General features: G+C 45.9%; 1 protein-coding gene across 10 annotated transcripts in view; it reads right to left on the reverse strand.

Annotated features, from left to right (window-relative positions):
• Raf (serine/threonine kinase raf oncogene) overlaps positions 1–13,479 on the reverse strand; it is an 82,385-nt gene that overhangs the window by 58,862 nt on the left and 10,044 nt on the right. For all 10 annotated transcript variants that reach the window (XM_077632960.1, XM_077632959.1, XM_077632955.1 and 7 more), the window contains exons 2-7: positions 10,311–10,412; positions 8,659–8,821; positions 8,469–8,545; positions 6,951–7,054; positions 3,395–3,500; positions 939–1,102 (exon numbers count right to left, since the gene is read on the reverse strand). In XM_077632960.1, the coding sequence (XP_077489086.1) occupies positions 939–1,102; positions 3,395–3,500; positions 6,951–7,054; positions 8,469–8,545; positions 8,659–8,821; positions 10,311–10,412 (716 nt within the window). The remainder of the gene's footprint in view (positions 1–938; positions 1,103–3,394; positions 3,501–6,950; positions 7,055–8,468; positions 8,546–8,658; positions 8,822–10,310; positions 10,413–13,479) is intronic.

Below are 13,479 nucleotides of genomic sequence, written 5' to 3' on the forward strand. Positions count from 1 at the left end.
CCTTTGTTTCCCCCGTATTTCCACAACGTTTTCGCTTCCTGTGTTTCTATGACAACCCCGTAAATGTTCCCTGTTAGGGATCGGTGAGTCCGAGAAGCGATACACAAAAATAAGGCATTTTTTAGTTCAATCTTTGCGGTTGAGTGAAGTTGAAACGAAGCGAAATCATACGCCACCATTTATTTACGCTACGAATAACTCACAGTGACGTATCAATGATGAATATGCGGTGGAGCGAGTGGTCCCCGCTTCGATGCATGCCGCCATGTTTCCTACGCTATCCTGCATTAGGGGGCCACGCTATTTAGCAGACTTAGCGTTAGCGTCGCCCACCCACCCAAACACCCAAGGGCTGTTAGCTAGTGTCCTGCTATTCCCCTATGCGCCAAAGCGATCAGGTGACCCTATACTAAATATCTCTAATGACCGGTGGGTGTGTTAATGATTAACGAACCCACTGGTTACGCTGATGGTGACAACACTGGACGACTACAACGCGCAAGCCAGCGACGGGCGCCTAACAGCTGTAATATTCACAACCCAATGTCAACCTGTTCCTCGTTCTTAGTGCTCTTTCCCTTTTCCACTGCTAGCCAACTAACTTAACTTATTATCATAGTCTCAACATTCCCCTTGACTGGACACATGCAGCTAGGACATAGTATGGGAGAAGAAACTCTGCTGCATCTGGTAACCAGATATTGTCATGTGCGCTCATCGCCGGTAGCACTGTCAAAGGCTACCAGTGCAGAATGCTTGCCAGCTGTGGTGCATTCCTTTCCGCCTCTGCTAGGCGCTGGCCGCTTGTACCAGTGCCACAAGGTCCTGCCAAAGCCCGCACTTCCATCCGCACTTAGCATCACGCACCGTTATCTGGCTGCACATGCGAATTGCTACTTCCCTTCCTCGAAAGCTCAGGAACAACAACACAGACTCACTGCTTGTAGTAGTCACTCTCGACGTGCAGTGGCTGGCAGAGCTTGGGCACACTGGAGGCACACCGCTGGTGGAAGCGGTAGCCACATGTCTGGCATCGGAAGCCGTGGAACAGCAGCTTGCGGCAGCACTCGCAGAATGCCAGAGAGAAGAAGGTTTTGCGCACCTGCACCACACCACAAAGTCAGGGGCAGAACATCCCACACCCACACTCTCACACAGCAGAGTGCTGTTAGCACCCACTAGACTCTTTCCTCGAATGCTCTCTCTCTCTCGTGCATTCTAGTTTTGTGGTGGAGGCTGTCTGTAAGGCCGCATCAGAGTGGACTGGCTAAACATGTCTGCCAGCTGTAGTGTACACAATATCACGCTACTAAGAGGAACACATCAGGGGTGCCACTTATAATTTACAAATGGTACGAAATCAAACGGCCAAAAACATGGAAAGTGGGTAGCTTTATAAGTTTACGAGAGAGAGGAGAGTATACAAATAAAGTATAATTTGCACTGGGCTTCTTCCAAAAACAATTTTTTGAATCTTTGTCCCACATCAGAAATTTGCAGTGAGCAATTTCTGGATATAGCATATATTTATTTCTTCAGTTTGCATGACTCAGGTGATGCACATATATGTACAAGTGTGTGACATCTTGCCTGCACAGCTGGGACATAACTTGTTTATAGTGCTTTTTTTGTCATCATTATCAACGACAAGAAAACAGAGCTACATTCCACTGGCACAGCGAAAATCAGAAAGCGAATCATTCTGAAAACTTCAAGAAAACTTGAACAGCAACTGTAGCCAATCATGAACTACCGTATTTACATGATTGTAAGTCGAGTCGAATGTAAGTTGACCCCCACTTCACATTTCTGAAAAAACAAAAACAAAAAAACTTGGAGGTCGTTTACACTTGGCCTTTAATAATAGAACGCGATAGCACTATCCTGCGGCCTCCGCTTTCGCCAGATGCCTGTGGGCACATTCCAAAACGAAAATGTATGCACCATCGTCCTCACTAGCGCTGCCGTCATGATCGCTGCTGCGGTCCCACAGCTTGTCGTGCAGTGAAATCCCGCACTTCGCAAACAGCCACATCACGACATCGCGTGCAACAGCTGAAAATTTTGCCTCGCTGCAGCTGCCACACCTGTACCACCCGTTGCAAACGTCGAACTTGCGGTGCGGCGCGCAATTCATTTCTTCAGCGTAAAGAATGACAGCCATCTTGAATGTAGCCGCGAACGAGCGACGGTTGCTTACCGGACCTGGAGCACAAATGGTGAAACACTACTTTAAAAACTAGTGAAGCACGGCCGGCAGCAGTCGAATGCCTAAAAGCCAAAGAGAAACTATCCGTGAGCGGCGTGGGCTCTTCCGTCAGCTACCGACACTCCCCGGCGCCACTACGGTTCCGAGTGGGGGTGCCGCCGCGGTTGGAACAGCGGTCCTTCCATCAACTATCGACGCTCCCTTGAGCGCCGAGTGCGCGGTTGAAAGTAAAAAGAAAGAGTAGAAAGCGAATGCGTTATCGGGCTGCCGGCACTTATCAGTAGATGCAATCTGTGGCCATGCGTGGGGAGTGGGCTGGTGCCGGTTTGCTGCTTACTGACAACCACCATCGGCCGCCTCGCACATGGGGTGGGGATGCCACTTCTGCGCGTTGACATAGCAGCTGCTCAAGGCCAGCACCAAGAGCGATGCGATGGAGCCGCGCAGCAAAAATGCAACCACGCTGTAGCATGCCTGATATCTCGTTTGTCTCGCCTTTATTTATGGTGTGATGCTCTGGTTTCGATTTTAAGTCGACCCCCCCCCCCCACTTCTGATTTTCAAATTTTGAAGCATAGATCGACTTAGATTGTAAATACGGTACCTAACATTAGGTTTCTCAAAATCTGCACCGGAAAAAAAAAGGAAAAAAAATTCAAAAGAGAGAGGGGAAAAAGTCCACATCCTGTTCTTGCATTTCACAAAACTCATGTCAAAAATATTCAACATAATCTTCCTTAAGCAGCAGGCATTTTCCAAGCAACTCCTTTTCCTACTTGGTGAAAGGACACAGACATATCTTAGCCCTATTCTTTGCATATCCATTACCTTACAAGTAGTTTGCAAATGGTTTCAGTTAAGACTAATAGTCAGGCTACCAGGTTGCCATGTTCTTTGTGCAATTCCCTAGTGGTACAGTGACGTAGTCAATTTGTTCCGCACCAGTTGACATGCAGACAGCCCTTTTGTGAAATAGGAACCACAAAGGCTTTTTTTCTTTTTGTTTTTATGAGGACAGCTGCCTACTGCCAATGTTACATTAGGACTCTGTGCATGCACAGGAAAAATGATAAGGTAATGTAGTTTGCCAACACTAAAAAAAAAAAGTATTCTATAGAGTTTCTGATCATGGCAACAGGAATGGGCCAAATCTGTAAGTGACAGATCCACATTGGCCAGACTCACAAAGTTGTGCGAGATGCTGGTGGTGACTGGGAACTTCTCTTTGATCTCCACCTGGATGTCATCATCCTCCAGGTTGCTTACGTCCTCATTCCAGTCCACGACCGCCCTGCAGCCACAAGACAAGGTAGCTTCAGTCAGTGCTATACACTGGCACGGCGACTGGAAGCACATGGCAAACACCGTTGCTTGGCTTCAAAGGAGTACAGATGCAAAGCCTTTGTATGTCAGCGTTTTGTAGCGAAAACCTCTCAAGGCCAGCCAGCAGTACATTTCAGGTGGTCCGCGCCAGTCACTTCTGCGCATGCGCCGTAACCATGGCAACCAGCTGCGCCGAGAGACAGGTGTTCGCCGTGCGCCGTCGCTTCACTGGTCTCCGCACAGCGCCACGCGTGCCGTCATCACTTAGCTATGCACCTCACTGCGCATGCGCTATATTCTTAGCGGCTCCGCCGCAGTGAAGGATATCAGCCACGGAGCAGCCGCTCGCCTTGGGAGAAGGTGCAATGGAAGAAGAAGACACGGCTGGTGGCTGCGTGTATAGAAAGTGGCATCTCCAGAGCCTACGGGAAGCTGCTTCTACTGACCCCGAAGTTATTGCTGGGCGAGAGGCTGCCTGTCTACGTAAGAATGAAGCATGGAGAGCTAAGTGCGTGTCCGAGACGCCCGAGGTATGTGAAAAAAGTCTCTCCAAGCGTCGGTGTGAAAAGAGAGAACGCAAGTTGCGAGTGGCTTCACAAGTGCAAACAACCCAATGGGGAACAGCGACTGACTTGCTCTATAAGTGAGTGACAATCAAGTCTACATTCTGTGTGCCTGAAGTCAAAATGGCAGCAAATTAGTTTACTGACCACAGAACAGTCCTTGTGGCCATCAAAGCGACAAACGTTGATGGACTGTAAATAAACGATTGGTTCTCACACACTGCCTCATTACTGCTTTGCATTACGGTTATGCCAAAGCAAAACCAAGCTAAACCATACCTTTTGCTACGTATATCCTGGCCTAGCTGAGCTAAGCCACTGCCAATTTTTTTTACTCCAGAAATCTCTACAAGTGCAGCAAAAAAAAAAAAAAGGAACTCATAAAGCCACGTTGCAGGGTGAATAATTAATTAGAAACCATTCTTTCCCACTATCTTTGGTGCTACTTGGCACCGGTGCGTGACTCCTACATGATGCCACATTCAATACGCAGCAGTATAGTGATCCTATAGGCTCGGAAATCAATGATGCAGTGAGATATAGTACGCCTGCTGACACCTCCACCACATGCTGGCAAGAAGCCTGTCAGGTTCTGTGTCACTGTTTTTGATAGACAGACAGAGGTGTCATGACATTTGTTCTTATGATATTATGTGCAACTCTATACTGACTCCCGAGCAGATGGAAACGTCAAAGCTGCTCGCCAGCCAACAGTGAAAACAACATTAAACGATGTTCTTCCTCCATGCCTGAAGCTCAAGTTTGCCCAGTGGCATTGCTATACACTAAATAAACAAATCATATCCTTTGGCTGTGTTTGAAATTTAACATTTGTACCCCTCTGAACTGTGCATAGGTAAAACAATTCACAAAACATTTTTCCGGGGGAAAAAAAAAAGCACACCTCAAAATGTCACCAGCATGAACACAACACAGCCAGATAACTGATACCTCAGCAAAATGCTGCATTCAATCACTTATGTGAGTAGTAAGCAATAACAGGCCACTGAAAATCCAATTTTTCGTTCTCAGTAAAAAATTAAAAATCGATCCCTTGGTCTCTTTATGGCTACGCTGGAGTTTATTCACCAGCAAAAGACACATTTATTGCTGAGAAAAATAGGATTTAAAAATGGAACATAACATTTTCCCCCTCCCCCACTCGATTCAAAGCCACTGGGTAAAAACCGAAAATGATTCTTTGATCAGTGCCTTGAAGTGAATTATGGTGTAGCCTAACCTCAGAGATATGCATCCAGAAACTGCCTTCACACGACTGCAGTATGCTTGCGGCACTTGTATTTCATTTCATAGCCTTCTTTAGGTTATGAAAGCTGCGTTTCAGTGAAAGTAGCTTCTTTGTCATGGGGCCGTAGTAATGAATCGATACAGTAAAACCTCGTCAATTCACAGTCATTGGGACTGCAAGCACAGCAAAAAAAAAAAAGAGAACTGCAAAAAAGGACCCAGGCAAAAAATTTCACTGCAGGAATGCGCTACCTGTATTGAACAAACTTTGTGATTACCGTGTACTGCCACGCAAAAGTTTACCTCCTAAAAAACAAAGTTGACTCCAGATGTAAGTTGATGCATATCCCCCCTTTACTTTGTGCCATTGCTGCACTGTTTTGCAGCATAATGCCATCTTGTACAAATAAAATCAATAAATCTGTAACGATGCGACCACAATGAGAGCAGTCTGAAACCAATAGAAATGAAGCTGAGAAAACTGTACTCCACCTTGCCTTCCCGCTCGACTGACTAGCGGAGCTGGGGGCAGTTGTGAAAAACTTTATTTAAAAAGGGTGACTAGGAGACCAGCACTCGTTGGCAGGGTCCTCAGACCAAGACTCCGGTAGCTTCCACTATCCTGCGGATCTGCGTGATCAACCGCTGTTGACTGCACTGCTCGGCAAACCGATCTGCAAATGGTCCTGTAGTCTTCGATTCCGGAGCAACGCACGCCTCAGGGACTATCGGAAGTCTGCTCTTGCGCCAACTACTGATCATTCGAGGAACCGACCGCCAGCACAATTGAAATTCTCTTTATCGAAACTGATTTGCATACAAATCAACGACCTTAATTTTTGATGCCTGGAGCGCCACGCACCCTGCTGGGAACGGGCACCAGCTTTGGGTGCATACTACTGCCGTTCGTCGGGAGCTACCTTAGACCCAAAAATGGACTAGCTCCTCGTGTAGACAGACCCCTCAATTTCCGTTGGCCATTTTTCTTAAGAAAGGTCGACTTAAACGCAACGATGCTTAAAGTAGTCAGAGATGCCCGTAACCTGACCCTCTAGCCATGGCACATCACTCAAGTAGAGCAGGCTGGTGTTGCGCGTACTCAACCTGTCACGGGCACGGGGCAAGAATGACTGTGTTGCAGAACAAGTGCAGGTGCGCGTTTCGGTGGCCAAAAAGCCGTGCCATAGACTGGTTTTTGTGCTGGGAGTACTGGGGCTGAGGCGTTTTGCATATCAAGCATCGGCATTGCTCTGCAGTGCTGCCTGGCAGCTCCAAGGTGCCGCACTTCATCAGTTCGCGGTGAAATCAGGATCGGGCCTTCTCACATAGCATCCCAGATCTTCACATTGACCGGGCTGGTGCAGGCCGCCGCTTTGCGTTATCCAGTCAGAAATTACTCAGTCAGAATTGCACTAGAAATTACGGGACTGCAGAAATTCTTCTAATTATCCGGAATTTCAAATTAACCGAATCCGAATTATCTAGGCTTCACTGTATAGGTCAATTTCAATTTCTCTCTTGGCTCTCCAACAAGTCAGCTTGAGCCTGCACGGTCTCTTTCCTAAACTTGCATGCTGCAAAAGAGCGGCTCCACAAGTGTGTCTTACCTCGTGCTGCACTTGAACACGACGCACATCTCGGTGGTGAGCTTCCGCCGCTTCATCGCCTTGGATAGCGCCTCCATCACTGTCTGTCCAGGACGCACTTGGACCTGTCATCATGGGCACGGGGGGCACACAACACTAGTTACTCTCTCTCTGCACAAGCTGGGACAGCTCTTTGGAAAGAATGGATTTCTTCCACAACTACACTGGTGTAGTGGAGTGGCGTGGAGTGGTGCTATTAACACTACTAAACACAACTAACTGACCAGCACGCAGCACCATCCTTGTGTTATGCACTTGGGTATACATGCGTGCACTAAAGAGTGCCGGGTACTTCCTTGCGAAATGACGAGAATGCTCCCTCAATCCTCAGACCTAACTGGGATAGCATACACAAGCAAAAAATTGGTAGTGGTGTAAATTAGTTAAACCGAGCAGACGTGCGAAAGCAGGTGGTCATCCTTCAATTGCAGGAGGCACCTAAGCTCCGCTTTAAGGGCATGACGCAATGTATTATGTGGTTTAATGTCCGTATATGCAGAATTGCTCATTCTCTACTTAACATTCATAAATGGTGGTGTGTCCTCATACCACTACCAGCGCAGTGGGCAGCGGTTAAGCGATGCTCCGCCACCCGTTGGGATTGTGCGACCCAAGTTGTTCAGGGGGCGCACTGACACTGCCCTCTTGAAAAGCTGGCGTAGTGAAGCTCTCGCTTCGAAAGAGAACAAGGGCTGCACAGTTCGCTTACACGAGTAGACCCCAATTAAGGCAATCATAGCTTATCTCTCCAAGCACAAAAGATGGTAAGGAAAGCACTACATATTAGCTTAAAGGGTAAGAGGCAAGAGTACCAAGCTGCAGCCGTAAAATACTCCTATGAATTTCTTTTATGTTTCTTTTTAAATAACAGTGACTGATGTGACCATCCAAGAGTAGTTCTGGAACTGCAAAACAAATCTAGGGCAAGATATGCACACTAGTGAAGTTACACAGTTCAGTATGCAACTGTGTAAAGTTGGACAGCTGGCAACCAATATCACGCGCTCTTTTTCCCATATCGTGCCCCCAGGTCTCACTGTGCTTTGTTATGTGGTAGCTCTTTCACGGAAACCACACGCACTCCTAGTTAATGCTCTGGGAACCCTATGCCTTCACAATATATTCTCTCCAGGCACATGCACTCTGACATGCATTCATTTATTTTCCCGTGACTGGCCATGCCTGGCTTGAGCACACGAACCTTCTCGGGTACTAATGAATTTTGAGACAGCTGGTACTGACGCTAGCTATGTGGTCATGCAGTGGCTATCTGTAGCATTTAAAGTACTGTCAGCTATGTTTCCAGTGTTAGCTGTTGCAATTAGACACCTCTTCGTGCCTCCAAGCTCTGAGACTTTCCTTTCTCTGCATTTTCACTAATGCCTTGTCCCCTTGACAAAACAAACATGTTCCTGGTTCTTCTTCCCTACAAGCAACATTATTCCCCTTGTGATTGTGACAGGCAGGGGCACTGCTTACGGTTGTTCGCTGCTGGTTGGGTAGGAAAGCCCGTACAACCGACTTCATAGGAGACTTTGGCACTTCCTTCGCATCCCCTGTGCAAAAGAGATGTGGAGGAGAAAATAAAAAAAGAGGAATTAAAACTGATCAATGCGTGGAGCACTCGGGCCCTTCTAATGGGCTCTGCTTGTGCAGCAGCAGCACTCACCTAAGGCAGCCTGCGCTACCAACGGGGTAGGTCTTGAGGCATCCTCGGTGTCGGTGTCCCCGTGGTCGGGGGAGCAATTGCCGTTCATGGTGCAGATGCGGTCAAGCAGGGTCTGCTCACGCATCTGGAACTCATTCAGGCGCCCTGTCAGATCCTGGTACTCCTGTGCGCACAAGGGGTTCCACGTATACATGCTGTCAAATACGGACACTTCTTGTTCCGAGAACACACGTGAGAACACTGTACTGAAGCCTGCAGTCCCAGGGTCGCAGCCTCAAGGATTGCAGGCATGACCAAGCACAGAGCTGGCATGGGTATCAACTCACGACACAATGTTGCTGAAAAGTTAAGGCAGCAGTCACGCTACGGTGCCTGCCAAACACAGCCGTGAAACATGTTGCAAGCCTGCAGACAGCTAAAGGTAGGAGTTAGAACAGAAAAACTTAGGCACCTTCTTAACAACATTGTTAAAGAAGAAAATGCAATACATTTGAAAGTTAGCCCACCCCAGAAAATGGATGTAGGCGGATTAGTTGGGAGTAGTAGGTGCATTAAGGTGGAAGAGCGGGTGGGGTTAGTATAATCCCATATGATAATCCAATGAAAGGTGCTCCAACATTCTAGTCCTCAGATTTTGTAGCGAAAGCTACATTAAGCTACAATGGCCATGAGCTCGCAGTTTCGCAGTGCTCGCATTCCCACCGTGGTCGCAACGACCAACCACGTGAGCAACTGCGTGACGAACCACTTGACAACAACTAGCCAGACAACTAGACTAACCTAAACTTGCAACCGAGATTAACCAAGCTATGCCTTAGCTTTCGCTACGTATATTCTGGCATAGCCGAGCTAAGCCACTGCCAATTTTTCAAATTTGGTGGTGCTGATGAAGTCGGGACCAATTAGGGAATTTTGTTACGGAGAAACCCGGTGGTCTTTGCAAGACGACAATTTAAATGCCGTCACATTAAAAACCACACATACTGGAAATTAGCTAGTTCACTGTCAGGCAGACAGTATGCATCGTCAACTTCCACCACTGACATCACTCTGCCATGGCTAGAAAAACAACAGTCCCAGGTCTAATTAGCGAAGACAGGCAGATACATTTATGTGGGAGCTTCGAAACTCATTGAGTCAAGTAGAATCAAACAAGCAAAAGTCTACTGCATTTCTTTGTCAAGGCCTGATCTGTTGTCAATTATGGAAGCTATTAATTCCTCATTCCAAATGGGGACTAAGCACTGTGGCTAGCTACTGAACACTGTGGACACATTAGGGTGGAGAAGAAATGCACAAACTTTTATGTAAAATAACTTTGCAGTGCATTAAAGGACACCAGGCAGCTGAAGCCAATCTGTGGCCCTTCACAATGCTAAGACCCATAACCCATGCAGTAGCTTTGACAAGTTCCTTATTTCAAACAGACATCAGCACTGGAGATTAATAATCCAGTGCAACCACTGAAAATGCGATTGCATCTGAAATTTTCATCATAAAAATGGATTAACTTGCTTTTCATAACAAAAAAAACCAACAAAGTAAAAAACACATTTGCTTGTACCCACTCTTCTTGTCTACTGTTCCTGTTCAAGAATCGCCAACACCGCAAGCACTACGCCACAGATGATGGACAAGAGAAGTTGCCTCACCAGTATGTACATGGACGGGGGGTGCTGGTAGGCCGAGAACTTGGCATTAAGTGCTTCCAGGTTTTCTTTCGTCAGGCGAATCATGCTGCGGATATTCCTCAACTGCACAAAACACAGCCAGAGAAAAGGAAGAGATGAGTTTCAGACACTTGAAGCTAAAAAAAATTCCACTAAAGACAATTGCAAGCCACAGCTATGAATATCTCATCATTCCATCTGAGCCGAGCATACTGCAGGACAAAAGCCTCTCCCAACGGCCTCCAATTATCACAGCCTTCTGTTGGTCACAGCTCAATCATAGTAAACCACTCAGGGATGAAAGTGAAGGCAAGTAAGACGACAAGCGTTACACCTAATGGTAAGGAGCGATATAAGTACCCAATCCAATTAATTAATTTCGAATAGCGAATCAAATATCCCCTAAATAGATTCGTCAAGCATATCGAATAGTGCACGTTAAAAATTTTTAGAAATGAATATGTTCTCAAGTTTTCGATTACTTTTCAAAGCATTGGCACAAAGTTCAAATAGGGCATGCCATAGTTATCAAAGACCAATCGAAAAGCAGGGGCCACTTCAAAGCTGCACAGAACACTGCCGCGTTTGGTCTTCACAGCATGCAAGGTGCAGCACCACGAAGCGGTCCACTTGAGTTGCAGTTTTCATAATGCTTGTACATGGCCTTCAAGACTGAGCGACATGGCAGGGCTCAGCCAGGTTCAGCAAACATTGCTTTGATCATCGATCACGGATGTCATGGATGTCTCGGAAGAGGATGCTCGATCTAGTATATGGCGCTAGATCCTCTAGGTACAACACAACAGACTTAGAGTCAATACAGACTTCGTGTTGTGTACCACCTCTCCTTGATGGAAACCAGTGTTGCATCCTTAACAAATATAGCTACAACTCCATGAGTTATAATGCCACCACTTGCACTCTGCTGTTTCGCACAATTTTCTGCTTTGCGCGAATATTTGCACAAGTAGCAGACATTTGTAAAAACATTCTATTTGTATTTGATTCGGTGCCAAAGCTAGGGTGTTCGCATTCAATTTGGCTTTGAAAAAGTATTATTCGCACATCCCTACTTTCGGGCTTTATGCTGAAAACATGAAATGAGAACCTCAATTGAAGCAAACCTCTCCACCAGACGAGAAGAAATTGCTTTCTCCAAAAAAGTTGATAATTCTATATAATTTATTCAATGAACTGCACTTTGAAATCAATATGATGATTATGAAAAAAAAAAACCTCCCCTAAAGTTAAAACACATACCCAGAAAACATCTTACCAACATTACAAAACGCTGATTTAATATGGCATCCCCATCAGAAATACCTAGGCAACATGGCAGAGAATTCAGAATTTAGCACTGCAGCTCATATTCTTAACTACACCAGTCAAGGTTTCTAACTCCTTCAAATTTGCTTTCTTAGCACAGGGCCACATTCAGACTAAAATTTCAGGCATTTGAAAACATCCCTATCACATTATAATCAGCATTCCTTCGAGCCTTGCTCAAGGGCTCGTAAGAAGACCATACGGCAAGACACACCTAAAGATAATTCATAAAACAAATTAAGTTTGCTTATGCTTACTACTTCTGTTTCCTGGTACTCTAGAATCGCCTGCTTGCCAAGGCGCTAAACTGTTACTCCTGCTGAAGCTCTTAATAAATAGTATACAAAGGATTTAGAAGTGACTTGTGAAATTTATTAGCAATTCACTCAGTTTCTCCCTCAGGCCTGAGTACTCGGTTTGCTTCGATGTGTTCCTTATTTGCACGTTTTTGTACAGATTACACACATTTCCCCTTATTTCAAGTATTGCTCTCGCTTCCCTCACTTGGCAAGTGGCACTCCTTTCTCTTTCTTCGTGACATATCAATACTGTAAACCACTCTGACCTGGGTGACAGCATGACTTGCAGTAGTATAAAATAAGTAAGCCCAGGCTCATCTCACATCATGCAAAAGCAATTATGCATCAGTTATCCAAGTCAATAAATATTCACCACTCTTGTTCACATACTTGCCAACAACACAATGCAACCACACATTAACCACTCATTAAACTGCCACGATGTGCAGTTTGCTCTAATCCCAGCAGGTTGCAATGACGTCACACAGATACAGGACCTAGGTGGCCCACTTGCCTCCTAGGTTGCTTCTCTGGGTATTTTTCATGGATTTTTCACTCACGGTCAACGGTGCTGCCGCCACCAGTTTTCTGCAACATGAGCTCCTTAATGCTGTCACATTAAAAGAATGACATTTTTGGAGTGCTACGGCTCCCTTGTTCGCAGTAGTAGCACCTAGAAGAGTTTTTAGTGATTTGACATAAATGGCATGCAAGGTGCCATCTTTCCTGTTAGGTGTGCTAGGCACTATCTGGATGATGTCAAACGCCATTCTTTTTTGACCGTGGTCAGTGACCAGTTAACTTCATCTTACTGTTGATAAACCAACATAACTGGCTAACTGCTTTAAGTGGGTGATAACAGTGAATAAACAGCGTTTCTCCAGCAGGCAGCGAAGAGGTGGTGCTTTGCAGTCAGCAGAGGCATGTAAGCTAGTGAAGCAATACCTCAAACAGCACAGCTGTGCTACTTGTACAACAATACCACAGCCTTACACGCCCATGTCTTCCCTATTTAGGCAATTTTCAAGTTTAACCCGTAATCAAAAGCAAGCTAGCCATGTCCTGCATGCCAAGGATATTGACCTTTCTCAGTTAAAACAAAATTGAGGGGAAAAACAATTTACGCCTACTACTCAGCTCACAACTAAATGAAGACGAAGAAGAAAAAGCTGCATTAAACCACAACCGCGTCACAGTTTTTGATCATTCTCTGCCATTCCAGGTGGCCTAAGCCAAAGAACTATGTGCAGCGTGTTGCCAACTGCTAACCAGCTGTCAATTATTCATTCTTGCAAGAAATTTCCTACAAAATAACATTTCAAGAAAATACACATTGCCACAGTTAAGCTCCACATGGCAGTACGTGTACCCTAAAATGCTTTGCACCAGAAGTTCTACGGATTGGCTTTGTGTATACAAATGTTTGTGCCAATTTTCCCGCTGTCGCTTTTACTATAGCAGCTGTTTAGCCTTGTCTGTCAGCCTAAGCTAGGACACTGCCCAAGAGATAGCTATGTATGCTTGTG

This window comes from Amblyomma americanum, chromosome 7 (assembly GCF_052857255.1).
Source record: "Amblyomma americanum isolate KBUSLIRL-KWMA chromosome 7, ASM5285725v1, whole genome shotgun sequence".
Lineage (NCBI taxonomy): Eukaryota > Metazoa > Arthropoda > Arachnida > Ixodida > Ixodidae > Amblyomma > Amblyomma americanum.